At 35.1% G+C, this 14,551-nt stretch overlaps 1 protein-coding gene and 1 long non-coding RNA gene across 2 annotated transcripts; one reads left to right on the top strand and one right to left on the bottom strand.

Moving 5' to 3' along the window:
- Positions 1-315: 315 nt before the first annotated feature.
- Positions 316-3,477, top strand: LOC127118640 (G-type lectin S-receptor-like serine/threonine-protein kinase At4g27290). The gene is made up of 7 exons (XM_051048871.1): positions 316-1,722; positions 1,815-1,931; positions 2,008-2,138; positions 2,223-2,433; positions 2,537-2,774; positions 2,852-3,014; positions 3,087-3,477. The coding sequence occupies exons 1-7, from the start codon at positions 426-428 to the stop codon at positions 3,387-3,389; spliced, it is 2,460 nt and encodes an 819-aa protein (XP_050904828.1). The 5' UTR covers positions 316-425; the 3' UTR covers positions 3,390-3,477.
- A 1,968-nt stretch (positions 3,478-5,445) lies between these two features.
- LOC127118641 (uncharacterized) lies at positions 5,446-7,029 on the bottom strand. Its single transcript, XR_007802273.1, has 3 exons — positions 6,142-7,029; positions 5,864-5,959; positions 5,446-5,783 (listed from the first exon to the last, which is right to left on the bottom strand). It is a non-coding gene; the product is annotated as an uncharacterized LOC127118641 (long non-coding RNA).
- Between the last annotated feature and the right edge of the window lie 7,522 nt (positions 7,030-14,551).

Below are 14,551 nucleotides of genomic sequence, written 5' to 3'. Positions count from 1 at the left end.
ATTGACATAAGAGACCATGCTATGAGAAGACTTTCAAAAGATACTTTATTTTTATTTTTGTGTGTGAAAAGATACTTTATATTTCTTTATGAACAAAAGTCATCAGCGGGCAAAATTATTTCTACTTGGATTCAATGGAAATATAATTTATTGTCACATAAGTCTATTTTAAAACTACATTTTGAAAATGGGTGTTAGTAGTTTAAAAAAAAATTGTTAATTAAAAGAAAAACATAACAATGCTCACATCATTACGTGTGAATATATCGTGTTTGAGTATACCATTGAATATTTCAAACGTAGATAAAGAAAATTAGTCAGAACTTCTAAAGTACATATTCAGAAATGTTTTCATTGAAAAAATCTCATCATATACTATCTTTCTACTCTTTGGTTGTTTTGTATGATCCCAAAATCATCACAAAATGGCTTTTCCTTCCATGCTAATTATCATCCCTAATCTGATTTTTGTTCTATCTCAAATTTCATTTGCAACAGATACTATCACCCAGTCAACTTCATTTCTTGAAGGCAGCACTTTGATTTCAAAAGATGGAACTTTTGAATTGGGATTTTTTGGTAATTTCTCAGCCCGTTATATAGGTATTTGGTATAAAAATATTCCGGTTCGAAGAGTTGTTTGGGTTGCAAATCGCGATAACCCAACCAAAGATGATTCGAGCAAGTTGATCATCAACCAACATGGAAATCTTGTGCTTCTCAACCACAATAACTCTCTTGTATGGTCAGTAAATGCAACAAGAAAGACTTCAAGTCCCGTTGTCCTTCAGCTTTTAGACAACGGGAATTTAGTACTCAGATATGAGAATTCAAGTTTAGAGTTGAATTTGGGAGAAGAAGAAAAAATTTTGTGGCAGAGTTTTGATTATCCGTGTGATACAATATTATCAGGAATGAAGTTTGGATTGAACAAAAAAAACGGATTTGAAAAACGTCTCGCAGCTTGGAGAACTGCAAATGATCCGTCTTCAGGTGATTTAACTATAACCATGATGCATACGAGCAACCCCGAAGCCGTAATTTGGAAAGGATCCACAAAATATTATAGGTCGGGACCATGGAATGCTCAAACTAGTGGAGTTGTTGGATTAAAGCCTAATCCAGTTTATAATTTCGAGTTCGTCAACAATGAAGACGAGGTGTATTATATGTACACACTCAAAAACAAATTTGTGATCTCTATAATGGTTATCAACCAAACCCTTTCATCTCGCCAACGTCTCATTTGGGTTCCTGAGTTGAAAAGATGGAATGTTTACCAATCATTGCCTCTTGATGCTTGTGATGCTTACAATGTTTGTGGTGTGAATGGACATTGTATCATTGACGGGTCGCCAATGTGTCAATGCTTAGACAAATTTGAGCCGAAATCGTATCAACAATGGAATGCAATGGATTGGTCACAAGGATGTGTGCGTAGTGGAAATTGGAGTTGTGGAGTTAAAAATCGAGACGGGTTTCATAAATTTGTCGGGATGAAGTTTCCGGATACTACGAATTCTTGGATCGATCTAAACATGACACTTGAGAATTGCAAAATGAAATGCTTGCAAAACTGTTCTTGCACTGCTTATACATGCTTAGATCCAACTGGAGTAGTTAGTGGTTGTTCTCTTTGGTTTGATGATCTTATTGATTTGAGACTTTCACAAAGTAGCGGACAAGATTTATATGTCCGTATAGATGCTAGTTCAGATATTGGTAAGAGTTTGAAATATATTTAAATTTTTAGTATTTTTTATATTAAATTGATATTTGACTAGTGTTTCATTTCTTTGTAAACTTGTAATTAGATGCTAAACATGGACAAGGAAAAAATGTGATTTTAAAGGTTTCAATCACACTTTCAATGACCCTTTTGACCCTATTTACTATATCTTACATTTATATAACCAAAGCAAAACATAAAGGTAAGTTTCTTAAGATTTTAAATTTAGTGTAAGTTTCAATTTTAAATATCATTGATCCCGAGTCTTGTGATAAAAGGGAAAAATCTCCAAGGGGGACATGAAAATTTTGAGCTTCCTCAATTTGATATATCCTCAATACTCAAGGCTACCAATAACTTCTCATTCGACAATAAACTTGGTGAAGGTGGTTTTGGGCCCGTATATAAGGTACATTTTTAACAAGTCAGATTTTAAATTAAAGAGATAGTTTATCAATCTCATTAATCATCATTTTTTAATAATATAATTCAGGGTACAATGATAGATGGACAAATAATTGCTGTGAAAAGGCTTTCCGAAAATTCTGAACAAGGGTTGATAGAATTTAAAAATGAATTTATATTGTGTGCTAAATTACAACATCGAAATCTTGTGAGGGTTCTTGGTTGTTGCATTGAAGGAGAGGAAAAAATATTACTATATGAATACATGCCTAAAAGAAGTCTTGATTTATTTATTTTTGGTTAGTAACTTTCTTTTTAAAAATTTAAAAATTTTATTTGTTTTATGTGTAATTTTGAAAAGAAAAATAATTGTTTTATCAATTCATTTGATAATATTAACAGATCCAGTTCAAAGTAAACTGCTAGATTGGTCTATGCGTTTCAATATCTTGCATGGAGTTGCACGAGGACTTCAATATCTTCATCAAGATTCTAGGTTAAGGATCATACATAGAGATCTAAAAGCGAGTAACATTTTATTAGACAATGAAATGAACCCAAAAATTTCAGATTTTGGCCTAGCTAAAATGTTCGGAGGTGATCAAATTGAAGGAAAGACAAGAAGAATAGTTGGAACACAGTAAGTATCTTATAGGATAATAAAACTTTAGTATGATTAATTTATCATCAAATTGATTTTTAAATGGTTTCTTTCAGTGGTTATATGGCACCTGAGTATGTCATTCATGGATTATTCTCCATAAAATCCGATGTATTCAGCTTTGGTGTATTATTATTAGAAGTAATAAGTGGAAAGAAAAATAGGTCACTTACCTATCATGAACATGAACATGAACATGATCACAATCTTCTTTGGCATGTAAGTATGATACTAAACAATTCATTTTCTTTTATTAATACATTAAATAACAATTCTATTGAATATTTGAAGGCATGGAGATTGTGGAGAGAGGGAGTCCCACATGAATTGATTGATATTGGTTTAAAAGACACATGTGCTCAACATGAAGCTTTACGATGCATTCAAATAGGTCTTCTATGTGTGCAACATGTTCCCGATTTTAGACCAAACATCTCACATGTAATTATGATGTTAGGTAGTGAAAGTACTTTACCTCAACCAAAGGAGCCTGGTTTCTTAATTAAAATGATATCGACTAAAGAACACACTTTTTCGAAAAGACGAGCATCTTCTGTGAATGAAGTAACTCTCTCAATATTAAGTTCTAGATAGAGAAATCAATATAATTTACATTGTAGAAAAACTGTGTAACAAATTGAAGTATTATTTGGTAGATACTTAAAATAATGCACTAAAAGAGTATATACAACATGTTTTTTTTTGTTTGATGTGAGATTATGTCGGTGATTGAAGAATTTATTACCAACATAAATGTTATTAAATTTTCACATCACTTGTTCACATAACTCACATGTTGGAATTTCACATAATTCATACTAAATGATTTTACATAATTCACATATATGAATTTCACATAAGGCGCATAAAGGGACTTCACATAATTTATTTCAACAATACAAACACACCACAACAATAACAATTTCCCATATATGAAACCCCTTGTTTGCAAGGGTATTCCAGAACTTTCATGTTAAAATTATGGTCTCCCTGATTAGCATACATGGCCTTATGTTTCATAAAATGATAAAAGATACAATATAGCATGTATATCATTAATATACCCACCGTGCATCAAAAAATATCTCAACAAATGAACCTGTAAACGTCAAACCACCTATCTATATCACCTGGTAACCATTTTTCAGTGGGAATTTTTTTGGATACTTTGGTATTTAATCCACTCATAACTTGAATACCCGAAAAAACTCTCGCAATACGATCATCCAGGTCTAACTAGATTAAATAGGGGTGGTTGTCGTACCCCAAAATTTTCCCTCCCCTTTTCATCTTTTTCACTCAATCCTTAACTTGAGATTCATCTGCCCACATTCATATTTCATTCATATGCATTCATTCATGTTGACACTTGTTAATCTATAGATTCAAAGCTCAGTGGTTTACAAGGCTAAGGTTTGTGCATGGGTCAAACTCCTAGAATATGTTTTGGCTATTCATCTGATATTGAGTGTGAAACCCTAATTTTCTTGATCTTCAAGATATGAGTTCAAGGAGACCTCATCATGGCATTCCTCTGGGGAGCAAAACCCTAATCCTTGACGGTGTGGTTATGGTACTTTTTTGGATACTCTTTCGGTCTTATCTTGGCTATCTAAACCCTAGTGTGGAGCTCAGACATTGAGAATTGCTTGTGAAACATCATACTTGATTCAAAGGCCTTGATTAAGGGACCTACCTCATAAAACCCTAATCAGGGAAGATTTGATCCTAATGCACCTTATGGCTTGACTTTTCACCTCGTGTTTGTTGGAAACCCTAATCTTGTTGTAACCCTCTGTGTAAGGTATTATGGAACATCTGTTCACCTTTTGACTATGTAGGCTTACAAACCTATGCCATTGATCCCTTGTGGTTTATCTAAACATCTGCGATCGTATGACTTGATCGTTGATTCCTAAATCCTAACTCAGGAGGTGCACCATGCCCCAACATTAAGGGGTTGGATCATGCCCTGTTTATTACTTCAAGGCTTGGTTCTTTTCTTTACATTGTTGGTGCCTGACTAAGTTGTGGTCAGCTTTGTTTTACTTATTTGTTCATACACTCATGGCCACATCATCGTGTTGCTTCACATACAAGTTTGACTTTGATACTACCCATAAACATAACTTAATCATTTAGATAAGATGCTTCTTTAAAACCAACCCATTTAATTATTTAAGCTGACAAGTTTTGATCCATTCAATCCATTACATTGCATTTTGGGATTCATCACCTAAGTTGACTTTTTAGTCAACCAAGTTGACCAAAGTTAACATACCATTTCTTGATGATCTTAAGTTTAGGTTATGCTTACTCACTTTTCATTCATGCTTGGTAGAAGCCATGTACATTCCATTTATTTGAACTTGATTTCACACATTTTTGAAATTAACAAAGACGATTCAATGCATTTAATTCATTAACATTTTCACATACTCAAGTTTGCATTAATATTGACAAACCAATTTATCATACAACATAAGCATAGTGCACATGTGGAAATCGTACATATTATAATTCATTAACCATTTATCCCTTTTTCCATTTGTGGGTGCATTCAATTCAAGTTCAATTTTCAAACATGTTTCCATAATCCAATCCATATATGCTTCCTATTCATGAATGCTTTGCATTTATATTCATACACTTCCCAAAAATTACAAAATCCATTCAAATGCATTCAAAGTCTTTCCATAATAAGGTCAAGGTCCACCAATATCCATTACATCCAATCAATACATTCCAATTCAAGTTCAAAATACATTCTAAGTATACATAACAAATCTACATAACAAATCTACTTCCTATTTACATCTTCATGCATTTTTAAACAAGAACCAAGTTCTCAATGCTTCCATGCCTTCTTGCCTTGAAACCATGACCTTTTGATGAGCCAAGTTATTCTTGCACCACCATGACTTTCAAATTCACCACATAGCCAAGAAACACTCCATGCATAAAGTGTTGTCCCTACAACCAAAAAGCCTACAATTCAAGCAAAATCCAAGAAGTTACCATGCTGCCTAAAGGAAGAAAAACAAAGTCAGAATTGAAACAATGCATACCATGAGACAATTTAGAATTCCTGCTGCAGAACTATGAACCACATCAATCCATCCACCAAGGTGCACCAAATCTCAACCTTCAGAGTCAACACCATCCTGCAAGTTCATAATAGAGGCAGTTTATTCCAATTAACAAAACCCACTTTTAGCACATTTATAACTAATAGACATTGTGAGAAAAACTGAAGCATAACAAGGCATAGAAAAGCAAAGCAAAAGGAAATAATTAGCACCCTAATAGTAATTTATTTAACAGTCGAAATAGCGGTATCAATTACCAACAGAACAGATTAACGACAAACAAGGCAATTGCAGTAGGTGCAAGGCCAAATCCATCTCATTGATAGAACAAATTTACTAATCATTAAGGGATTTCGAATGTAACCGAATTCAAAATGGGGATTGTGTATAAGAGCATCACTGCATCATTGAGCTCTCCATTGATTCTTCTTTTTCTCAAATCACATTCTTCACCCTCCCAATTCAGTTCTCTCTCAGAATCTCACTTTGCACTCCCAATCATAATCAGAAACTCTTCATTCACAGATCGAAGCTTTGCGCGAAAAATCACGGTTTCTGCACAAACTCGAAATTCATCATCCATCACCGAACCTTGCAATTTTCTCTCGAAATCCAGAGTTCATCACTCTCACTTCATGGATTCGACTCTCTCCCTCACCTCTCTGTAATTTGTCGGGAAGAAGAAATGTGTCGAATATGAGAAGAAGGGAATAGAAGGGAAGAAGAAGAATATACTAGATTGCAGGAGTCATCGTGTCGCAATCGTCGTCCTCGTTTCAATCCTTCGTCGGAGCTCCGCCTCAGAGGTTTTTTTGCCTTCACCTCTCACCTTGATTTGGTTACCATTGCGTAGGGTTCAATTGGAGGATCATTTACCCTAAGTTTTGAGATTGAATTTAGGAGTTTCGTCATTTAATTTTAGGCTGAGTGAGTTAGGGTTCTTTAAGTGTGAGCGGTGATTTAAAGATTTGGTTGGAAATTAGTAGAAATTGAAACCAGATTAAGGTTGAGGACGAAGAGCTGGTTTTAATGGTATGAAGAAGGTGATGATATCACCCCGCCGCCGCCAGAGGTGACTCCGGCGCGACGGAGAAGGAGGGAGCACGATGCGTCTTGAGGCAAGTTCCGGTTTGACTGAGATAGCTGACCCCTTTTAATTCACGTACTAACATTCTCTTGGGCCTCAGGCCCAGTCTACTTGCCAAAGCAACATATCATAAGACCACTGCACCTCCCCCACATTGAGTGGATGTGATAATCTTGGGCTGAGTCACCCAAGCCTAAGCGAATTTCCGCCCTTTACCCCACATTCTTGGGCCTGCACCTCTGCAGTTTATTTAATTACCCTCTTTAATTAGTTAAATCATGGTTAATTAATATTAATCTAATTTTGATTTTTTTGCTTAACATATTTAATCATGATTATTAGTTGAATATATTATTTGTAATTTAGGCTAATTACGTTTTAATTAGTTAATTGCGAGGTTTAATCAATTGGTTATGATTAGTAGAAATAATTGATAATTAATCGATTAACAATTTTAATTAATTAGTTAGTTAATTAATTCTAAATAATCTTGTGTACTAATTCTATTAATCAATTCATACATATGACCATTTTGCCCTTAGGGCCTAGAATCTTGATTTTAAATACATGTTCCCTTACTTTAGGGTCTTAATCAGAATTGTCTGATTTATTTAGATAATCAATTCAATAGGTTATTTTTTATACATGATTCAACTATTCATTTCAATCCCTCTGATTAGTGTTGACCAAAGGTCACTTTGGTCAACCAAATCATTTGTATTGTGTTGTAAGCCCCAAACTATTGTGGATATGCTGAATCTCAGAAGCTCAACGCCTCAATGTTCAAATGCAAGATCAAGGCTTCAAAGTCAACATCAGTCAAGCGTAGCTAGCAAAGTGGACTACTTCTTAAGCACAACAAAGGTATCAACACTTGACAAGTGTGATTCAAATTGTAAGCCATAATCCTTAAGTAATGAGGAATGATGAGATGGAGTTTCTCCTACCATTGTCTAAAATGAGTTTGTGTATGGGGCGTAAGCCCTACCTATTCAAACCATTCGCCCTTATTCATAGACTTTAGCGCAATCGGTGTCAAACGATTGTCAAGTCTTCTCAATACAATAAACACCATGGCATCATCAAGATCAATAATCAGAAGCCTCCAACAACACATGTCAATCATGATAAGGGTTACGCGTTATGAACCTTAAGTAATTAGGAATAATGAGACAGAGTTTCTCCTACCCTTGTCTAGAGTGATTGCGCGTACGGGGCATATGCCCTAGCTATTCAAAGCACTCGCCCTTGTTCATAGACTTTAGTGCAATTTGAATCATGCATTTGACAAGTCTTCTTCAAGCAAGCAAGCATATCAAGCATTCAATACTCCAATAATTGAGCACTTTTTCTATTAGCAACTTATGGTTGTACACTCTCTTCTCATTCAGTTATTTACCTTGTTAGGTGGTAAACCTTGGAACTTATTCTCTTTGCCTTATGAGGTGGTAAACCTTGGCACTGGTTCTTTTCCTTGTGAGGTGGTAAACCTTGGCAATTCAATTCTTTTCCTTGTGAGGTGGTAAACCTTGGCAATTAAATTCTTTTCCTTGTGAGGTGGTAAACCTTGGCAATTCAATTATTTGCCTTGTGAGATGGTAAACCTTGGCAATTCAGTTATTTACCTTGTGAGGTGTTAAACCTTGGCAACTTAGTTCTTTGCCTTGTGAGGTGGTAAACCTTGGCAGTTAAGTTCTTTTCCTTGTGAGGTGGTAAACCTTGGCACTTGTTCTCTTTGCCTTGTGAGGGGGTAGACCTTGGCACTTGTTCTATTTTCCTTGTGAGGTGGTAAGCCTTGGCAATTCAGTTCTTTGCCTTGAGACATCATAAACCTTGGAAATTTAGTTATTTTCCTTGTGAGGTGGTAAACCTTGGCAGTTCAATTCTTTGCCTTGTAAGGCGGTAAACCTTGGCAATTCAATTTTTTGCCTTGTGAGATGGTAAACCTTGGCAGTTCAGTTCCTTGCCTTAAGAATTATAAACTTTGATTGTTGATACCTTTCCTAGAAGGTTGTGAACCTTGGCACTCCTTTTTCATCCTTTGAGGGTTGTGTACCCTGGCAATCAATCTATCTTCTTTTGTTTCGGGCTTAGTGGGATGAACTTTGAAAGCTCTAACTTTTTCATTGCACTGTGAGAATACATAGGCAGAAGAATTTTGAGGTCTCAATCACACTTTAAATGATCCTTCTGACCCTATTTTCTATCTCTTACATTTATATAACCAAAGCAAAACATAAAAGCAAGTTTCTTAAGATTTTAAATTTAGTGTAAGTTTCAATTTTAAATATCGTTGATCCTGAGTCTTGAGATAAAAGGGAAAAATCTCCAAGGGGGACATGAAGATTTTGAGCTTCCTCAATTTGATATATCCTTAATACTCAAGGCTACAAATAACTTCTCATTCGATAATAAACTTGGTGAAGGTGGTTTTGAGCCCGTATATAAGGTACATTTTTAACAAGTCAGATTTTAAATTAAAGAGATAGTTTATCAATATCATTAATCATCATTTTTTTAATAATATAATTCAGGGTACAATGATAGATGGACAAATAATTGTTGTGAAAAGGCTTTCAGGAAATTCTGAACAAGGGTTGATAGAATTTAAAAATGAAGTTATATTGTGTGCTAAATTGCAACATCGAAATCTTGTGAGGGTTCTTGGTTGTTGCACTGAAGGAGTGTAACGGGGTTTTCGTTACCTTTAGGTTTATTGACTAAACCAAAAGTAAACATACAATTCGAGTCGCCACCACACTTTTACTTGTCCAAAGGAAAGACTAAAAAGCGAACAAAAGCCCAGGTAAGAAGTTTTTCAAATAAAAAACTAATAAAAATGTCAGAGATCTGGGTAAGGGGGTTGGTTATGAAATGAGAAGGTTTTACGCACCCAAAAACATCCTTAGTGCTCTAAGGGAACCCTTTTTGCAAATATGTGTTGTAGGTTGGTATTTGTGAAAAGATTTGTACAAAAGATTGGGAGGATGAGAAGAGAATAAATTATATTTACAAATTTTGTTGTTTGAATGGATGAACCCATTGCCTACGTACCATCACAAAGGAGGATCAAAACCTCGTAGTTCGGGGTAAAAATCTCAAAGATTTGGTGAATTGATTTGGACAAAAGCCTTAAGGTCTTTTGTTATCAAAGGGAGAAAACTCAACCTAAACCAACAATCCACCATGTGAGGAAGGCTTCAACATACTAGTGAGGGGTTAATCCTATAATAAGCATGGAAAACTTATAATCCGGTCACTAAGGATGAGGTGAGATTTACATCAACCACTATGATAACTCAAACCTATGACTAATGTTTTTGAAAAGTTTTAACAAGTGGCCATTGGAACCACAAAAACAACTTGAAGTGAGTTATATTTATAAGTTAGATTTATTTACAAAATGAGGTCAAAATTGGATTAATGTTCATTCACAATGAGTATTGATGAAAAGAGTTTTGAAAAATCAAAGGCGTAGGGCCTAGGTTTCTAGTTTTGAAACAATGTCAAAGTTTGAAGAAAAAGATTTTTGGCTTGGTTAGAGTGGGAAGAAGAAGAGAAGGGCTAGTCCTAAAGCATATACAGATAAGAGGGGAAAGATAAACCCTTGGAGTTCCTTTTCTTGAAATCATAAAGATGATTCAAGATGCTCCTTTCCTTTGGACTTAGTACACAATCAAGCAATCAAACAATTTGGATTTAAGCTCCTAGGATCTCCATTTGGCTTGTCTCTCTTAACTTGGCTACTCATGACAATGGTCCTCTTTTCATAATCTCAAGGTAGGATCCCTATCACACAAGAGCAAACATCAAAAAGTTCACAAACACAATAAGGGGAATGGACAAAGAATAAGTTTGGATGAGAAGTCCTTTGAGATTAACTTTGGATTTTAGCATTCTAAAGGCATGAGGCCTAGTTGCTCTTCAACAAATTTAGCATTCTAAAGGCATGAGGCCTAGTTGCTCTTGAACTCCTTTAAGCATAGGTAAGTCCTAATTCTAAGTCCTTTCTCCTTTTGCAATTGGTTCACATAAAAAAAACAAACACAAGATGGCAATATATTTATATACAATAATGGGCTCAAATGAGCAAAAGAAAAATGACATAAACATAAAATATGTGCTCAAGGGAGCAAAATGAAAAGAAATATGAATAATGAGCAAGAAATAAATGGCATTAAAAGTAAATGGCAAGAAATTAAATGCTCAAATTAAAGTTAGTAATTAGTGGAGTTATGTTAGCATGTCATAAGACAATGTAGCGCTATGTTAAGCAATCGTAAGTGGACTAATGTAGTAGTCACACCTATCTGAGGCCGGTCAATAAAAATATAGACAAAGAACATAAGTTAGAGATCATGACTAGTAGGCCAAACTCCATAAACTTGCCATGCCGAAACAAAAGGGGAAGGGCCTTGTATGGACTTTAGATTATTTGTTTGACCAAGAAGCAACCTATCTTGGACACAAAACAACTCACTTGATCATGGATCAAGTTGAGTTTGGTTTGGATCAAAGAAGGTTAAAACTCTCATTTGTCAAGACCAACCATAAGACATTAACTCATTGGCCAATTGATGGAAAGAATGGGATGAAGAAGAAATGGAATGGAAAATAAGACAATTATCAAGTCCAATTGATCAAATGTGAATCAAATCATCATCAACCAATACTAAACAGAAAAGAAAATGAAGATAACAAGTCAACAATATTTTTTTGGTATTTTTTGAATTAAAATAAAATGAAAAATAAAAATAAACAAATAAGGTCAAACCTCAACAATAAAATTCTCATAGGTTTAAGATGGTCAAACAAACTTTGACTAATTTTCTCAACAATTTTTGAAATCAGAAAGTATTTAAAAACAATTAAAAACACTAAAAAATAACACTATATGAATTAAAATCTCAAATCAAATAAGAAATTGATGAGACTATTTTTCATTGACTTATCATGATCCATAGGTGTTAGGAAAATATTTTTGGATTTTTCAAATATCAGAAAGTATTTAAAAATGAATTAAAACTATTAAAACTCAAATAATTCACAAAAAAATATTAAATGAAGTCACAAAATTAATTAAAAATCAAAATATGAAACTAGATTTTTCAAGAATTTTTTTGGCACTGGTCTCATATTTTTGTGACTTCAAATAATTTTTTTATGAATTTTTGAAAATAAAAGGAATTAATTAAAATTAAAAGAAAAATAGAAATAATAGAAAAACGCACAACCACATGATCGGGTTCATTAATTGACGTGGCATGGATTAAAGGCTCAGATGTGAGGGCGCATGGTGGACATAAGTCAAACGTGCAACAACACGTATTAAATGAAGTAAGTAAAATGAAAGATCAGGACTAAAACGTGGCAAAGCAATCCAATGGTTAGAAAGATGCACACGTGGTGATGGTGGTGGAAACCACCATCTTCTCCGGTGAGCTACCAGAATCCGGCCACCACTTGCAGAGAAATTTTTTTTAACAAAAAAAAAATAAGGACATCAAATTGAAGCTCGTGTGATGTAGATCACCACTGTATCAATGGATCTTCCTCACTCTTCCTATATTGAGAGAAATGTGAAGTGGAAGATCATGGTGTTCAAACTGAAAATGCACGAAATGGAAAATTGAAGCCACCATTGGCTTGCCTCAAGTGTGAGGACTTCAGAAAACCACACAAACACAAGGATATCACATTGAATTGCAAGTTCTAGATCCAAAAAGTATGAAGTTCTACCTCTGAATTGAAGCTCTTTAAGCCACAAAACCTTCAAGATCTTGGCTCCTCTCTACTCTAGGGATGCAGTGGAGATGATAGGCTAAGGAATTAAGCTTTGAAAATCAACTAATGATGTTCAATTTCAAGCTTGAAAGTGAGAAAAAATCTGGAAAATTCCTTTGGTATTGTAGCGGGGTATTCGTTACCATTAAAGATATTGACTAAATCCAAGGTAAACCATACAAGTCGAGTCGCCACCGCACTTTTATTTATCCAAAGGAATGGTTAGAAAGCGAACAAAAACCTAAAAGTTTTATCGAATCAAAAACTAGTAAAAATGTCAGAGATCTGGGTAAGGGGGTTGGTTATGAAATGGGAAGGTTTTAAGCACCAAAAACATCCTAGGTACTCCTAGGGAGCCCTTTTCATAAGTGTTGTTCTAGTCTAAAGGGTGTAGGTATATCTAAAGTACTATTTACTAAAAGGAAAGTTTAAAGAAAATGACTCGCAAGGATGTCGCATCCACTGCCTACGTATCTCATCTGAGTATGAGAATCAGAGTCTTCGTAGCTCGGCTACCTATGGGTTAAAGATAAGTGTGCTCGGTAAGACGTCGCGTCTTATGCCTACATATCTTATCTGGAATGAGAATCAGAGCAAAATGTAGTTCGGCTAACTACGGGAACAAGGGTCTCGATTGCAACTAGGGAAAGGGAAAAGGACGGTCTCGATCGCAACGAGGGCGAGAGAAAAGAATCGCTGCAAGGGCGAAAGCAAGCAAGGATTAGTTGTTAGTCATCAGTCAAACTCGGCAAGACATCGCGTCTCGTGCCTACGTATCTCATCTGAACATGAGAATCAGAGTTGTCGTAGTTCGGCTAACTAGGGGTTAAGGATTGCCATCTGAACATGGACTTACAAAAGAGGACACCAACTGTGTCAAAGGAGGGTGGGCAGTGTGTTCAACGTCCTATCAATAGGTGTCGCAGCTCGCTGAATCGAGTCTTAGGCAGTTACCTCTTTGCAATAGAACGGACTATCATGCCACAAGATTGGAGACGCACGGAAGGTCTAAAAGTGGGGAAGCTCTGCCCTAGAGTTGTCATGCAATATGGACCTATTGTAGCGGTGTATTCGTCACTTTATGATTTATTGATTAAATCAAAAGCAAAGCATACAAAGATAGAGTCGCCACCGCACTTTTATTTATCCAAAGGAATGGCTAAAAAGCGAACAAAAGCCTAAGAAGTTTTACACATAGAAAACTAATGAAAAGGTCAGAGATCTGGGTAAGGGGTTAATTACGCAATGGGAAGGTGTTAGGCACCCAAAACGTCCTAGGTACTCCTAGGGAGCCCTTTTCACAACTTGTTGTATGAAATGTTATTTGTTTATGAAATATTTATTGTGCAAACATGGATTGAAGGGATGAGAAAAGAATATACAAGTTATTATTTTTTGTGTTTGAACGGATGAACCCGTTGCCTACGTACCTTTCCATGGAAGGTAAGGATCAAAACGCCGTAGTTCGGCTAAAAGATTTCCAAAAGTATGGGTGGATTCATTTTAAACAAAAGTCCTAAGGTCTTTCATTATCCATGGGAGAAAACTCAACCTTATACAAACAACAAGTCCACCATGTGAGAATAGATTCAACTTGCTAGTGAGGGGTTAACCCTATAATAAGCAAGGAAGTCTTACAATTCAATCACTAAGGACAAAAGGTGAGATTAACATCAACCAACTAGGATAAATCAAATTTATGGCTAATGTATGAAAACTTATCAAGAAAGTGGACTTGAGCCACAAAACAATTGAATGAGTGAAGTTAACCAATTAGAATTTATTCACAAAAGATG

The sequence above is a fragment of the Lathyrus oleraceus genome, chromosome 2, assembly GCF_024323335.1.
Source record: "Lathyrus oleraceus cultivar Zhongwan6 chromosome 2, CAAS_Psat_ZW6_1.0, whole genome shotgun sequence".
Taxonomy (NCBI): Eukaryota; Viridiplantae; Streptophyta; class Magnoliopsida; order Fabales; family Fabaceae; genus Lathyrus; species Lathyrus oleraceus.
The sequence above is the reverse complement of the archived record's forward strand: the minus strand, read 5'-3'. Positions and strand labels throughout refer to the sequence as shown.

What these genes read in the sequence shown, in the direction of transcription:
- LOC127118640 (XM_051048871.1), top strand. Translation starts at nt 426, where the DNA reads ATGGCTTTTCCTTCCATGCTAATTATCATCCCTAATCTGATTTTTGTT. An exon ending in GTTTTGGGCCCGTATATAAG is followed by an intron (nt 2,139 to 2,222) that starts GTACATTTTTAA and finishes AATATAATTCAG; the next exon opens with GGTACAATGATAGATGGACA. An exon ending in AGAAGAATAGTTGGAACACA is followed by an intron (nt 2,775 to 2,851) that starts GTAAGTATCTTA and finishes GGTTTCTTTCAG; the next exon opens with TGGTTATATGGCACCTGAGT.